The 12869-nt window shown below is 29.5% G+C and overlaps 3 protein-coding genes across 8 annotated transcripts in view; 1 reads left to right on the top strand and 2 right to left on the bottom strand.

The window, feature by feature from the left end:
• The window catches only part of LOC113378806 (acetyl-CoA carboxylase), a 78099-nt gene extending 71349 nt beyond the window's left edge, over window positions 1-6750 (top strand). For 3 of the 6 annotated variants that reach the window (XM_026619406.1, XM_026619408.1, XM_026619405.1), the window contains 15 exons: window positions 19-176; window positions 232-490; window positions 563-745; window positions 826-1000; window positions 1138-1813; window positions 1902-2113; window positions 2258-2629; window positions 3410-3537; window positions 3608-3815; window positions 4014-4195; window positions 4392-4559; window positions 4759-4929; window positions 5419-5553; window positions 5929-6104; window positions 6300-6749. In XM_026619406.1, the coding sequence (XP_026475191.1) occupies window positions 19-176; window positions 232-490; window positions 563-745; window positions 826-1000; window positions 1138-1813; window positions 1902-2113; window positions 2258-2629; window positions 3410-3537; window positions 3608-3815; window positions 4014-4195; window positions 4392-4559; window positions 4759-4929; window positions 5419-5553; window positions 5929-6087 (3186 nt within the window). In that variant the 3' untranslated portion in view covers window positions 6088-6104; window positions 6300-6749. Of the gene's footprint in view, window positions 1-18; window positions 177-231; window positions 491-562; window positions 746-825; window positions 1001-1137; window positions 1814-1901; window positions 2114-2257; window positions 2630-3409; window positions 3538-3607; window positions 3816-4013; window positions 4196-4391; window positions 4560-4758; window positions 4930-5418; window positions 5554-5928; window positions 6105-6299 lie in introns of all 6 variants that reach the window. The other 3 variants (XM_026619409.1, XM_026619410.1, XM_026619411.1) reach the window with 2 other exon arrangements.
• Window positions 6751-6808: 58 nt separating this feature from the next.
• LOC113378807 (protein farnesyltransferase/geranylgeranyltransferase type-1 subunit alpha) lies at window positions 6809-8518 on the bottom strand. Its single transcript, XM_026619412.1, has 4 exons — window positions 8243-8518; window positions 7898-8021; window positions 7407-7637; window positions 6809-7319 (listed from the first exon to the last, which is right to left on the bottom strand). Exons 1-4 carry the CDS (start codon window positions 8379-8381, stop codon window positions 6848-6850), a joined length of 966 nt encoding a protein of 321 aa, XP_026475197.1. The 5' UTR covers window positions 8382-8518; the 3' UTR covers window positions 6809-6847.
• Window positions 8519-11657: 3139 nt separating this feature from the next.
• LOC113378048 lies at window positions 11658-12869 on the bottom strand. Its single transcript, XM_026618560.1, has 2 exons — window positions 12239-12869; window positions 11658-12047 (listed from the first exon to the last, which is right to left on the bottom strand). Exons 1-2 carry the CDS (start codon window positions 12509-12511, stop codon window positions 11709-11711), a joined length of 612 nt encoding a protein of 203 aa, XP_026474345.1. The 5' UTR covers window positions 12512-12869; the 3' UTR covers window positions 11658-11708.

The following is a 12869-nucleotide window of genomic DNA, read 5'->3' as shown; positions in this document are numbered from 1 at the left end:
TTAATATTTATGTTTTAGCCTAAGGAACCAATGCATATATTGAGTGTTGCTTTGCGGGACGTAGGAGATTTAGACGATATGCAAATGTCTCGATTATTTGCCGAGTTCTGTGAAAAGCACAAAGAAGAGTTAGAGGAACGAAAAGTACGAAGAATAACATTTGCTGCTCTCAAACGGTAAGAAGTTAATTAATGAAAATTTAGAATCTTTTCCTAACGTATTTATTTTCAGACGCCAGTTTCCAAAGTTCTTTACTTATCGTCATCGCGATGACTTCCAAGAAGATAGAATCTACCGACATTTAGAACCAGCTTGCGCCTTCCAATTAGAATTAAACCGTATGCGTTCCTATGACTTGGAAGCACTGCCGACTGCCAACCAAAAGATGCATTTGTATCTTGGGAAAGCCAAAGCTCCTCCAGGACAAGAAGTCACTGATTATAGATTCTTTATCAGATCAATTATACGGCATTCAGATTTGATTACAAAGGTAATTTGCAAATGAGAATTATATAAAATTGTGTTTTCTAATTTATGGCAATTGCAATAACAATTTTTCTAGGAAGCCTCATTCGAATATTTACAAAATGAAGGGGAACGTGTGTTACTAGAAGCGATGGACGAGTTGGAAGTTGCTTTTTCACATCCTCAAGCCAGGAGAACCGATTGCAATCATATATTCTTAAATTTTGTACCAACTGTTATTATGGATCCTGCAAAAATAGAAGAGTCTGTTACTAAAATGGTGGGTAATATGCATTATTAATTAAAAAATAGATTATCAATTAGAAAATCTACTAGAACTTATTTTATGTTTTTTTTAAGGTCATGCGGTATGGCCCACGTTTATGGAAATTGAGAGTTTTACAAGCAGAATTAAAAATGTTTATAAGGGCGAATCCATCTGCCCCCACAACTTCTATAAGACTCTGTCTGGCAAATGACAGTGGTTACTTCTTAGATATCTCAATGTATACTGAAGTAACAGATCCAGAAACAGGTTTGTTTTTATATTTATCAGCATTACAATATTAACTATCTAAATATTCTATTATAAAATTTATATATTCTGAATATATTATATGTTTAATTATCCAGAAAGCAATGACCTTATAGTTGACTTTAATTTTTATTTAGGTATTATCAAATTTATGGGCTATGGTGGCCGACTTGGATCTCTACATGGCCTACCTATTTACACACCATATCTTACCAAAGATTACCTTCAACAAAAACGTTTCCAAGCTCAATCAAATGGAACTACTTATGTTTACGATATTCCTGACATGTTCCGTCAAATGACAGAGCGTCTTTGGAAAGAATACTCAAGAGCACGACCCCACGAAGATGTTGTTATACCTGATAAAATATTAGAAGAATGTGTGGAATTGGTGGTTTCAGGAGATAAACTTGTAGAACAAAAACGTCTTCCTGGTGAAAACGATTGTGGTATGGTTGCTTGGAGAATAAAATTATGTACACCAGAGTTTCCCAAAGGACGTGAGATGATTCTTATTTCTAATGACATAACTTATTTGATTGGTTCATTTGGTCCTAAGGAAGATATTGTTTACGGAAAAGCTTCAGAACTAGCGCGAAAACTAAAAATTCCAAGAATTTATATCTCTGCAAACAGTGGTGCTAGAATAGGATTAGCAGAAGAAGTGAAGAGTTTGTTCAAGGTAGCATGGGAAGATGTTGATGAACCAGATAAAGGATTTAAATATTTATATTTGACACCAGAAGATTATAGTAAATTAAGTCCATTTAATTCTGTAAGAGCTATCTTGATTGAGGATGATGGAGAACCAAGGTGAGAAACCTCGTAGGATATTTGTCTTGGAATAAATCTAAGCAGTTTGTAATATTCATTAGATTAATTTTGAAAACATTGGTTATAGGTATAAAATAACAGATATAATTGGTAAAACTGATGGCCTAGGTGTGGAAAATTTGAGATATGCTGGTATGATTGCTGGTGAAACATCAGCTGCTTATGAAGAGATTATCACAATATCCATGGTAACTTGCAGAGCAATTGGAATTGGTTCTTATGTTGTTCGTCTTGGACAAAGAGTCATACAGATTGAAAATTCTCATATTATTCTGACTGGTATGATATTTTAATAATAGTAATATTATGATGTTTAAGTATTAGATGTGATCTTTTTATTGTTTATCAAAAATGTGTTCTTGCAAAAAAAATTGATATTTTAAGATACCTAAATAAACATCTAATTCATATATATTCTATCAGGTTATTCAGCACTTAACAAGCTCCTGGGTCGAGAAGTATATGCATCAAACAATCAATTGGGGGGTATCCAAATCATGCACAATAATGGAGTTTCACACAATACTGAAGCATTAGATCTAGATGGTGTTTATAGAATTTTGAGCTGGTTGAGCTATATGCCTGACAAGAGGGGAGGAACTTTGCCTATCGTCATTCCCAGTGATCCTATTGACAGAGATGTTGGCTATATTCCTACCAAAGCTCCATATGATCCTCGATGGATGTTAGCGGGCAGAGAAAATCCTACCAAACCAGGAGAATGGGAGAGTGGATTCTTTGATAAGGATTCTTGGTCTGAAATAATGGCTCCTTGGGCACAAACTGTTATTACAGGTATTTCAAATATACAATACTGATGCATGATGTAGCCTAGAAAATGGGATATTTGCATTAATCGCTTATTCAATTTTTTAACTTCCCGTAATATAAGTTATAGAAATCACAAAAAAATCGAAAATGGAAATTTTTATGTATCTTTACGTTTCAGAGGTTTTTGAATATTTTGGCATACCTTATAAAAAATGTATGCATGTATGTGTGTGTGTATGTGTGTGCAAATACAAATTTTCGTCGACGATTTCGGGAACACCGATCAACCGATTTGAATAATTCAAAAAACATTAGATTTGTATTGATAAGGAGACGTGCTGATTAGTTTTTGGCGAAGGCAGGTCTAGCCATTTAACTTGGTTTTTAAGAGAACGGAGCGTCCGATTTTAATAATTCAAAGAACATTTTACTTGTATTGACAAGATGAAGAACTGATTAAATTTTTAGAAAGGCAGGTCCACGGTTATGGACTCTCAATGAAAATTGATAAAAAAAAAGTAATTTGGCGGTCAAAAATGTTTATTGGACATGTGTACATCCAATTATCAGATATTTTATAGAGATTTTAATAATATGTACACATTTTGTGTATTTTTTTTGGGGTTTTGTACCAAGATTTTTAATTACGGTACGGGAAGTTCCAGCAATTTGCCATAAGGCACGATGCCGTGCACCCCACTAGTTATGTTTTTCTTTATATAATGTTAAAGTTTAACAAAATTATTGAAATAAATATGTTCTAACAAAAAATGGAGAAATGTAATGGTTAATGTTCATTTACAGGAAGAGCACGCCTGGGAGGAATACCTGTTGGTGTTATTGCTGTGGAAACTCGTTCTGTTGAAGTAACATTGCCTGCTGACCCAGCTAACCCAGATTCCGAATCTAAAACAGTTGCCCAAGCTGGACAGGTAAATAATGAAATATCATTTGCCGAAATGTCTAATAAGCTCATGTAATATTGCATTTAAATATGTTCAGGTATGGTTTCCTGATAGTGCTTATAAAACATCACAAGCCATTCGCGACTTCTCACGTGAAGAACTTCCTCTCATCATCTTTGCTAACTGGCGTGGATTCTCTGGAGGAATGAAAGATATGTACGAGCAAATAGTCAAGTTTGGTGCTTATATTGTTGATGGATTAAGGGAATATAAACAACCTGTTTTAATTTATTTGCCGCCAAATGGTTAGTGGTATTGAAAATATATGAGGATCTAATATTTATGTGAATTATTTGGTGTGTATATATATATATATATATATATATATATATATATATATATGTGTGTGTGTGTGTGTGTGTGTGTGTGTGTGTAATTTAATTTTGATTTTTAAAAATATGTTTTTACTAATTGTTATATAATTTTTTTTTTTTGTACTCAAGGTGAGTTACGTGGTGGTGCTTGGGCTGTATTAGATCCTTCAATCAATCCTCAAAAAATGGAAATGTATGCCGATCCTGATGCCCGAGGCGGTGTTTTAGAGCCTGAAGGAATTGTTGAAATTAAGTTCAGACAGAAGGATATTATCAAAACAATAGATCGGTTAGATCCTATTGTTACAGATGTACGTAATTTGATTGTGTACATATTATTTGTAGACTTATATATTAGAGTGCATTTAACTGTTTAATTTTATAACTGAATAAGGAATTTGTTAACACTATTGTGGCTTTTATATATAATTAATTTATGGTTTCTTCATAAACTATTGCATATGTTTATCAGTGATGCTTATAAAACTTCTTTTATTTTGTATATAGTTGCGAAGCAAAATGAAGACTGTTTCCGATGCGGAGGAACTAGCCAAACTGGAAAAAGATATACGAGATAGACAAAAACGATTATCAGCTGCTTATCACCCTGTTGCCGTACATTTTGCAGATCTACATGATACTCCAGAACGGATGTTAGAGAAGGGAGCTATTCTGGTAAATATATATGCTATTAATATTTTTCAATAATTTTAAATTTATATATACACACATATATATATATATATATATATATATATATATATATATATATATATATATTGTTAAATATAATTGAACATAAGCAGATAATTGGTTATTATTATTAATGTTGTTGTATTGTAGTATTTTTTACATTCTCATTATTAATCTTTAGGACATAATAGCGTGGCGTGGATCTCGTTGTGCATTATATTGGCGTTTGAGAAGGCTTTTATTAGAACAAAGCATGCTAAACGAATTACAGATTCTTCAACCAGAGTTAGGCACCGGACAAGCTCAAGCAATGCTGAGAAGATGGTATATAGAAGACAAAGGTGCAACAGAGGTAAAAGCCAATATTCTAGCCATCCTTGAATATATATAAATATAATGTCGGTCTCAATGAAGACTGAAAGCTTGAAGCTGATGATATTCTAATTGCTTCAATTTATTTTTTACTTGGTGCTATTACCCGACTCAACACCCGTTTTAATATTCATATACATTATTATTTCTACCACTTTACATTATTTATTCAAATATGAATTTACGAATATCGAATAAATATATTAAACTGAAACAGAATTTATGCAGCTAATAATTAAACTAGTTATTATGTGTTATAAGAATTTAGAAGTAATTTACTTAAGTTGACAAAACTTTAAAGTAGTATATATTTTAATTGATCACGGCTTGCATAAAAATAAATAAATCAATGTTGCTTAATTAACTGTTGTATTGTTTATTAATATTTTAATAAATATAGCTTTCATTATAGAAAAATTATTTTTCATAAAATTATGGAGATAATTTAAATAAATGTCATGTGTTCTAGGCTTATCAGTGGGAAAACAATAAAGCTGTTGTAAAATGGCTGGAATCACAACAAAGCTCTAATTCAATTGTAAAAAGAAATTTAACATGTGTGAAAAAGGATGCCATAATAAGCCAAATCAAAAAATCTCTACTCGTGAGTACATAATTTAGCATATCAATATTTACTTGATAAAAAGTTTCAATTTTGGATCAAAAAAGATGATTTTTACTAAGGATGGCTTTGCTTTACCATCATTCGGTCATATCAAATAATTGCCTTTACTAATATTAAAAATAAACTGTTTATGTAGTATGAAAGGAAACATAAAATTTTATACATTGTAGCTCAATTGCAAAATCAACTAGCAAAGAAATTCTTATATGTTTGTGTTGATTAGTGAAAGGAGGTTTTTATTTTAAGACATTCTCTTAATTGATTAAAAAAAATTATTCATCCCTTAGAATAATTGATATTTAGACTTATGTAATTGAAATTTTATTAATTTAACAAGTATGATTTATATTTTAGGACTGTCCGGAGATGGCCTTGGATGCTGTGGTAGGTTTGTGTCAGGCTTTGAATCCAGCCCATCGTGCTGAAGTTGTTCGAACGCTATCACAAATTACTATGACTGAACAACAAGAAACAGGCCCAACAGTAAATATGCAGGAATTAAAATTAAACTGATTATCAACAGATCATAGGTAATTCACTTTAGAATATTAATTTTAATTCTTAATGCATCTACATAAAGAACAACTTATGCATAGTTCTCAGTTTACTGCTTAAAGAAAGGCCTAAACAATCTACTAACTATTTTCAGAAAAAAACAAAGTAAATTAAAAAATTAATTTAGTAAACTTGCTATGATTTGGTAAAGTAAACTAATTTGATTTCAGCAATACTTGTTCAAATTGGTATATGAATGTGTAGAAAGTATGCAATTGAAGGATGTTCAACCAAAAAGTAAACCCCCTTAAAAAAACCCTGGCAAAACATTCAAGTTTGTATATATAAAATCTTCTTATTCAAGAATGCTAGTTAGCATGAAAAATTGAGGTGACAACAAGCGTAAGAAACTTTTGTTTTACAAAACTATGAAATATGTCTACTTAGCAACTTTTGACTATGAATAATTTTTAAATGTTGACCAAAAATTATTATTTTATTGTATATATATATATTTTTTAAATCCCACATCTTGTATGTAATAATTGTATATTTAATTATGGTCTGGTGAAGTGTAATCTGAAGATTCATTATAAATTGATAATTATTTTGATATTAATTTTAGTTTAGAGTTAGTATAATGCTGTGTCGAATAGTAATAAATCAGTAAATTAATTTAAATAGTATAGAAATAAATATGGGTATATTTTTATATTTTTTGTTATTATTATCACTCATTGTAAATAAAAAGACAATATTAATAAAATATATAAAATATTTATGTACAGTATTCCTTTCGCATTTCTTCCTTTAGATATGTCCAGTACTTCTTTCTAATTTTGTCACATTTTGTTGCCAATATATTTAAACATTCTACTGCTTTCTCATAATATGTTTCATCTGTTTTATCTAATAAATATTTTTCCCTATATAGGTCAAATAGATAGGAGACCAAACATGCTTCTTGGTAGCCCGAATTAAAGTGACGTTCACAAATTTCTTGCACTTCAGGATAATCAGAAAGTTTTCCACTATTGTGACAAATTACGCCACGCAGGTAGTTCCAAGCACTTTCATTGTTTTTAATTATCTGCATTTTTTCCAAGACATAACTTATTTCTTGTTGAATAGTATCCCCATCCAAACCATAGAACGTTTTGATAATATGAAAACGTTGATTCCATGCTGAGTTATTCCGTTGATCTGCTTTCAACAATTTATCAACAAAATCCAGTTCATTTTCATAAAGCCTGTAAACATATGATATGATTTTATTCTGTAATTCTAATATTCTGTAATTTTTTTTTTCTGTATTACACATACATAAATCAACTTACTTGAACTCAGTAATCACCCAACATCTATGCTGCCAAGCATGATAATTTTTTGAATCTAGCTCTAAAATATATTCGGTTAGCCTTAGCTCATGATTTGGGTTCTGTGACCATTTAACTAGGACATGGCGATGATGCCACACTTGATAGTTTTTTGGTAAATCCATCATGATATTTTCAATAAAGAACATTTCCTGTACAATGTCCATTTTTAAATGCTTCATGATATCGCGCCTACAAAAAATATTGTTAAAAAAAACTAAACATTTCTGTTTAAAAATTTCAAAAATATTTAATATTTTTGTACAAGATAAATATTACCAATCTGGCAGGACACCTGCATATTAGTGAAAACCACGGATCACTCATTTCTGTAAGGATCAAAACCTGCCAGTTGTTCATATTTAGTTTGTACACATTTGTAAAGGAATAGATAATAACACAGTTCTTATTTATCTATAGGCATATATATTTTCTCATGTTTATTTATTTACCTAAATTGCCACACTGTATAATTGGCAGGATTCAATTTGATTGCATCTGTTGTAAGATCAAATGCCCTTTGCGAATATTCAGAAGCTTGAAGGACAGCTCGAAAGTAGTCAAATACATCAGTAACTAAAAAAAAAAGTGGAATTAAATCGAGTAATGAGTATGCATTGCCATAATTTTGAAGTTAATTAGATTAAATAACAAAGTGAATAATGACGAGAAGAAGTATAATACACCTCACAAGCAGGTATATGTAATAATATTAACCTATAAATTATTGTCTCATTTTTAGTTTTATCAAATTAATTCTTTTTAATAGCAAGTACAAATAATAGAGTGTTAATTACATTTTTTCGTATATGCAATAGCTACTATTCCTATGGAAACATCGTTTTGTGGTACGGGTTTGATATCATTCCATTCCGGTCTATCACAATAATAAACCCATGGATCAGCATCGTCATTTTGATCAGAATCACTAGACATTATTCCAGTTGTTTATGGTCACTTATTGTTCAAAAATAACAAATTGAATTAAAAAAAATATTTACACTGAAATTATAATTTGCACATTTTTTCAGAAGAAACTGAACTGTCATATGTTTGAATGTTGTCACACTGACAGGAGTGACAGGAGTGACATCCTGACATCAAAGAAGTTAACAAGTTTTTCAAAAGTATGGTTACGCACTCTATCAACAAAACACGTGAAACTTTATGGAAAATAAATTGATAATAATTTCGACGACAATTTATCATAATAAGTCATACATGATTAGATTCGTAAAGTGATAAAATAAGTGCAATATTGTGTATTAAACTAAAGTGTTTTTAAACGGTGTATATCAAGATTCATTAATGTGATTGACGATTAATATTATCCAGGTATTTTTCTGTTTTATTCAACTTCTCGTAAGGTAAGTTATAGTAATCGCAAAAGATCGAAAATGAAATTTTTTAAATATCTTTACGTTTCAAAGGTTTCTGAATATTTTGGCGTACCTTAGACAAAATGGATGTATGTATGTGTGTATGTGTGTGTGCGGATACAATTTTTCATCGGTGATTTCAGGAACACCGATCAACCGATTGGAATAATTCAAAAAACATTCGATTTGTATTGATAAGGAGACGTGCTGATAAGTTTTTGGCGAAGGCAGGTCTAGCCGTTCCGAAGATACGGGCAAAAAGTGCCAAAAACGGTAACACGGTTTTTATGAGAACGGAGCGTCCGATTTTAATAATTCAAAAAACATTTTACTTGTATTGACAAGATGAAGAACTGATTAAATGTTTGGGTAGGCAAGTCCAGCGGTTATGGACTCTCAATAAAAATAAGTAAAAAAAATGCCATTTGGCCGTTAAAAATGTTTATTGGACATATGTACATCAAATTATCAGATATTTTATAGAGATTTTATCAATGTGTGCACATTTTGTGTAAATTTTTTTGGGATCCGTACCAAGATTTTTAATTACGGTACGGAAAATTCCAGCAATTTGCCTTAAGGCACGATGCCATGCACCCCACTTGTTGTTTTTTTTTTCATAATACAGTTGTACAATTACTCTTGTGTGTTTTGGGTTACTTGAAAAAAATAAATAATCTTTAGTTATATATAAATAAAGAATATATTATATTAATATTTTTGTATGAACTTATGTGTACAAGTAACCTTCGTAGAACATGAGAGTTTTGTTCTCATAAACTACACCGTGTTATATAACACAAAAGACTAGTGCAAAAAGCATCTCCTTTTTACCAAAAATTCATACAATCATTCTATTGTATTTTGAAATTATTAATATTTCTCTAGAAACCTATGTGTACAGGTAATCTGGTAAAACACGAGAGCTTAATTCCTATAAACTACACCGTGTTATACGAGACAGTAGAGTAGTACAAAAAGTATCATTTTTCTCAAATATTCAAAAAGCCATTCTATTATATTTTGAAAATAAATATGTTTATTAATTTTGTTAAGAAGTAGCGCATATTGAATGAATTAAATAATATCTTCTTTGTCATAACTATGTGCATTTCAGTGCGAGAGTTTCCTTTTGGCAAGTTATCTTTATCTTTTGAGCATTTTTCTATACTACTTTTATTTCCATGGTTTATTTTTTGCAAAGTATCTTATATTTTCGACTGCTTGCTTTTAGTAAACAGCTCTTTATAATTTTCTTTACATGTTGCTACACACTTGAGAGGTTTTTCTTTAAATTTTGTGCTCATTTCATTTGAAGAATCTTTATTTAAGAAATAGGACTAACTCTTCAGGTGAGTTTAAGCTTTTTTTTTTGATAGTTTTGAATAAAAAATGTCAAATCGAGGTATCTTTTGCACTAGTTTTATCATGTTTATAGAACAGTTGTACGCATGTGAATTATATATTTTAATAATTTTAAATTAGATAATATTCGTTTTTAATAGCTTTAACATTTTATATTTTATGAGAGTTTTGCTCAATTCTCGAACAATTTTATCATGTACGCTATAAAAGTAACATATTATGAGATAATCTCAATTTTCTGCTACTATATCAGACCTACAAAATAAAAATCAAAATAATGTTACCGAAGGCATAAATCTTTTCAAACTCTTATTGAATAAAATTCATTGACTTCCTGATCATTTCTAATTAATATTAGAAAAACAAAATATTTTTGAAGAAAATAAACCATGAGAATATATTGAAACAAATCTACCAACAATCCCTATTATATTTGTAGTAAAAATTCCACCTATTCTCATATGTATAACTGAAGAATAAGCAATTAAAATTTTTGTCTCGTTGAATAATACAAATAAATGACACTAAAATTCCTCCATATATTGAAATTCTTATTATAACTCTATTTAATTTTATAAAATTATATATATATATATATATATATATATAAATTATATTATATATAAATTATAAATAAATATAATTATATTTTTTACTTGATGTTACGCCTTCCAAGAAATTAATCATACATTTCAACATCAAATTTAAACACTTTCAACAAATATATATATATATATATATATATATATATATATATGTAGATTTTTACCTTATCATGATTATTGTTTACTTGTGATTTACCGTTGGCAATATTTGCTATATATAGTGCAGAAACAAAAATATTTGGGCGCAAGTGCCTAAAACTTTTATGATTATTATTATAATAAACATTTTATTTTACTTGTAGTTGGTTTAGCTCGCGAGGTTTGAAATAATTTATGAACATTGAAAAAATTATGAGTTTCCACATTTTAATACATAAACTAGGGACGTTTGCACCTCAAATTTGTTTGATAATTTAGTCATAATAAATATATTCTTTTAGTTGATTTTTCCACAAAATAATCAGTAATATTCATTTTGTGATTTCATCAGTAAAAAGACCCCATACATTTCATCATTTATTAAGTTTTTTTTTGTAAATGTATGTATAAAAGACACGATTTAAAACTAGTGTAATAATAATTAGTATTAATTAAATCCTAAATATAAATTATGTATATATTCAGTCAAAGGATTTAGTTAAGCAATGAAAAAAATAATAATTTTTACTTAATAACAAATCAGCTAAACCAGTATCCAATCTGTTTCTCATAACTTAGTCTAAATAAAACTAATATAAATAAAATTCACAATCTTCAAAAGCCCCACTGGACCATTAAAATTGAATTAATAATAAGCTAATAATTATTGAATTCTTTTACATAAGTATAAAATAAAAAATAGTAAATGCTTTAAAATAATAGCATTGTATCTTAAAATAAAAACTATAATTTTTAAGTTATAGAACTGCTATACTTTATTTTAATAAAGATTGTGAGTTTCTATTAAGAAAATTCCAATTATTGATCTCGGTCTCTCTTTCCTCGAGACAATTTTCTTTATTCCAAATATCATTCTTTTTCTTTTTATGTTTTGGATTGTTTTTTTTATCATCATTTGCTCCCACTTGTTGGACAAACTTGGTATCCATGTTTCTATGCTGTGGTGATTCTATTCCAAATGGGCTGTAGAGTTTTGTAGGAGTTCTTCCTAAAAGTTCACGAGATTTAGATCTTGATCTTGGTGTTGGTGTTCGAACATAATGGGAAGGAGATTCTTGCAAAATTTGCCTGCGTCTTGTATTTGTTTTAAAACGCTGAAACATAATATAATTAAATGTTGATCTATAATATAAAAACTAATATAGTTAAATTTTAATATCAAAGAATGGAACAAACATTATGATTATAGTTCAAACTAATTGTGAAATATGTTTCACTAAATAAATTTTCCTTGCATGAATGTTTTTTTCATAAAATCTTCATTATCAAATTATATCCTATTTACCTGTGAAAATGTACCGATAGAAATTTTCACATTTGTCAATGTTTTACTAATTTTGTCAGCTCCATTTCTCAAGGCCTGCCTCGGGTCAGTTAAACTGATGTTTGACAACATTCTACGATTTTTTTGCATACTTCTTGTTTCAGATATGTTTGAATCGCTCGTTTCGAATCGATCTTGTAGTTTTCGTCTCGAAGTACTCCTTAGTGTTCTGCCACAATATTCCATCGAGTCTTTATGAGAATTATACGACATACTTCTATCATCAGGCTTCATTATTATTTGATAATTATATAGATTTAACAAGAACGAATGCGTGCATTGATTTTTAATTTACTTCTCGTAACTATAGTAAACAAAGATTTTTGTTAGCGACATAAACTTTAATTGTGTTCGTGGTAGGTTGAAAGTATAAAGGTATGGTGATTTGTTGTTTTTAAATATTATTACATTGTTTTGACTGCGATATTAAACCAAATATTTCACAAATTAATTTTAATACGTTGTTGACGTTGATACTGTACACAATTCCAAAATGACAGTTAAACAGTAAAATTCAGGGGGTGTCACACAGTACACAACAATATGACACAATGGGTTCGTTCCATCCGAGCAAATCTGACAGTCCGAAACT

Source organism: Ctenocephalides felis, unplaced genomic scaffold (assembly GCF_003426905.1).
Source record: "Ctenocephalides felis isolate EL2017-DRISC unplaced genomic scaffold, ASM342690v1 CF-g0.4_SCAFFOLD_01886, whole genome shotgun sequence".
NCBI lineage: Eukaryota > Metazoa > Arthropoda > Insecta > Siphonaptera > Pulicidae > Ctenocephalides > Ctenocephalides felis.
This window is presented reverse-complemented; position numbering and strand designations above follow the sequence as displayed.

Bases quoted from the DNA above. Each gene is read 5' to 3' on its own strand.
- LOC113378807 (XM_026619412.1), bottom strand. From the start codon at position 8,381: ATGTCTAGTGATTCTGATCAAAATGACGATGCTGATCCATGGGTTTAT. The intron at 8,022-8,242 runs GTAATTAACACT...TTTTTTTTTTAG, and splicing joins TATTGCATATACGAAAAAAT to TTACTGATGTATTTGACTAC. The intron at 7,638-7,897 runs GTAAATAAATAA...TATTTTTTGTAG, and splicing joins TATACAGTGTGGCAATTTAG to GCGCGATATCATGAAGCATT.
- LOC113378048 (XM_026618560.1), bottom strand. From the start codon at position 12,511: ATGAAGCCTGATGATAGAAGTATGTCGTATAATTCTCATAAAGACTCG. The intron at 12,048-12,238 runs GTAAATAGGATA...ATTATGTTTCAG, and splicing joins CTATCGGTACATTTTCACAG to CGTTTTAAAACAAATACAAG.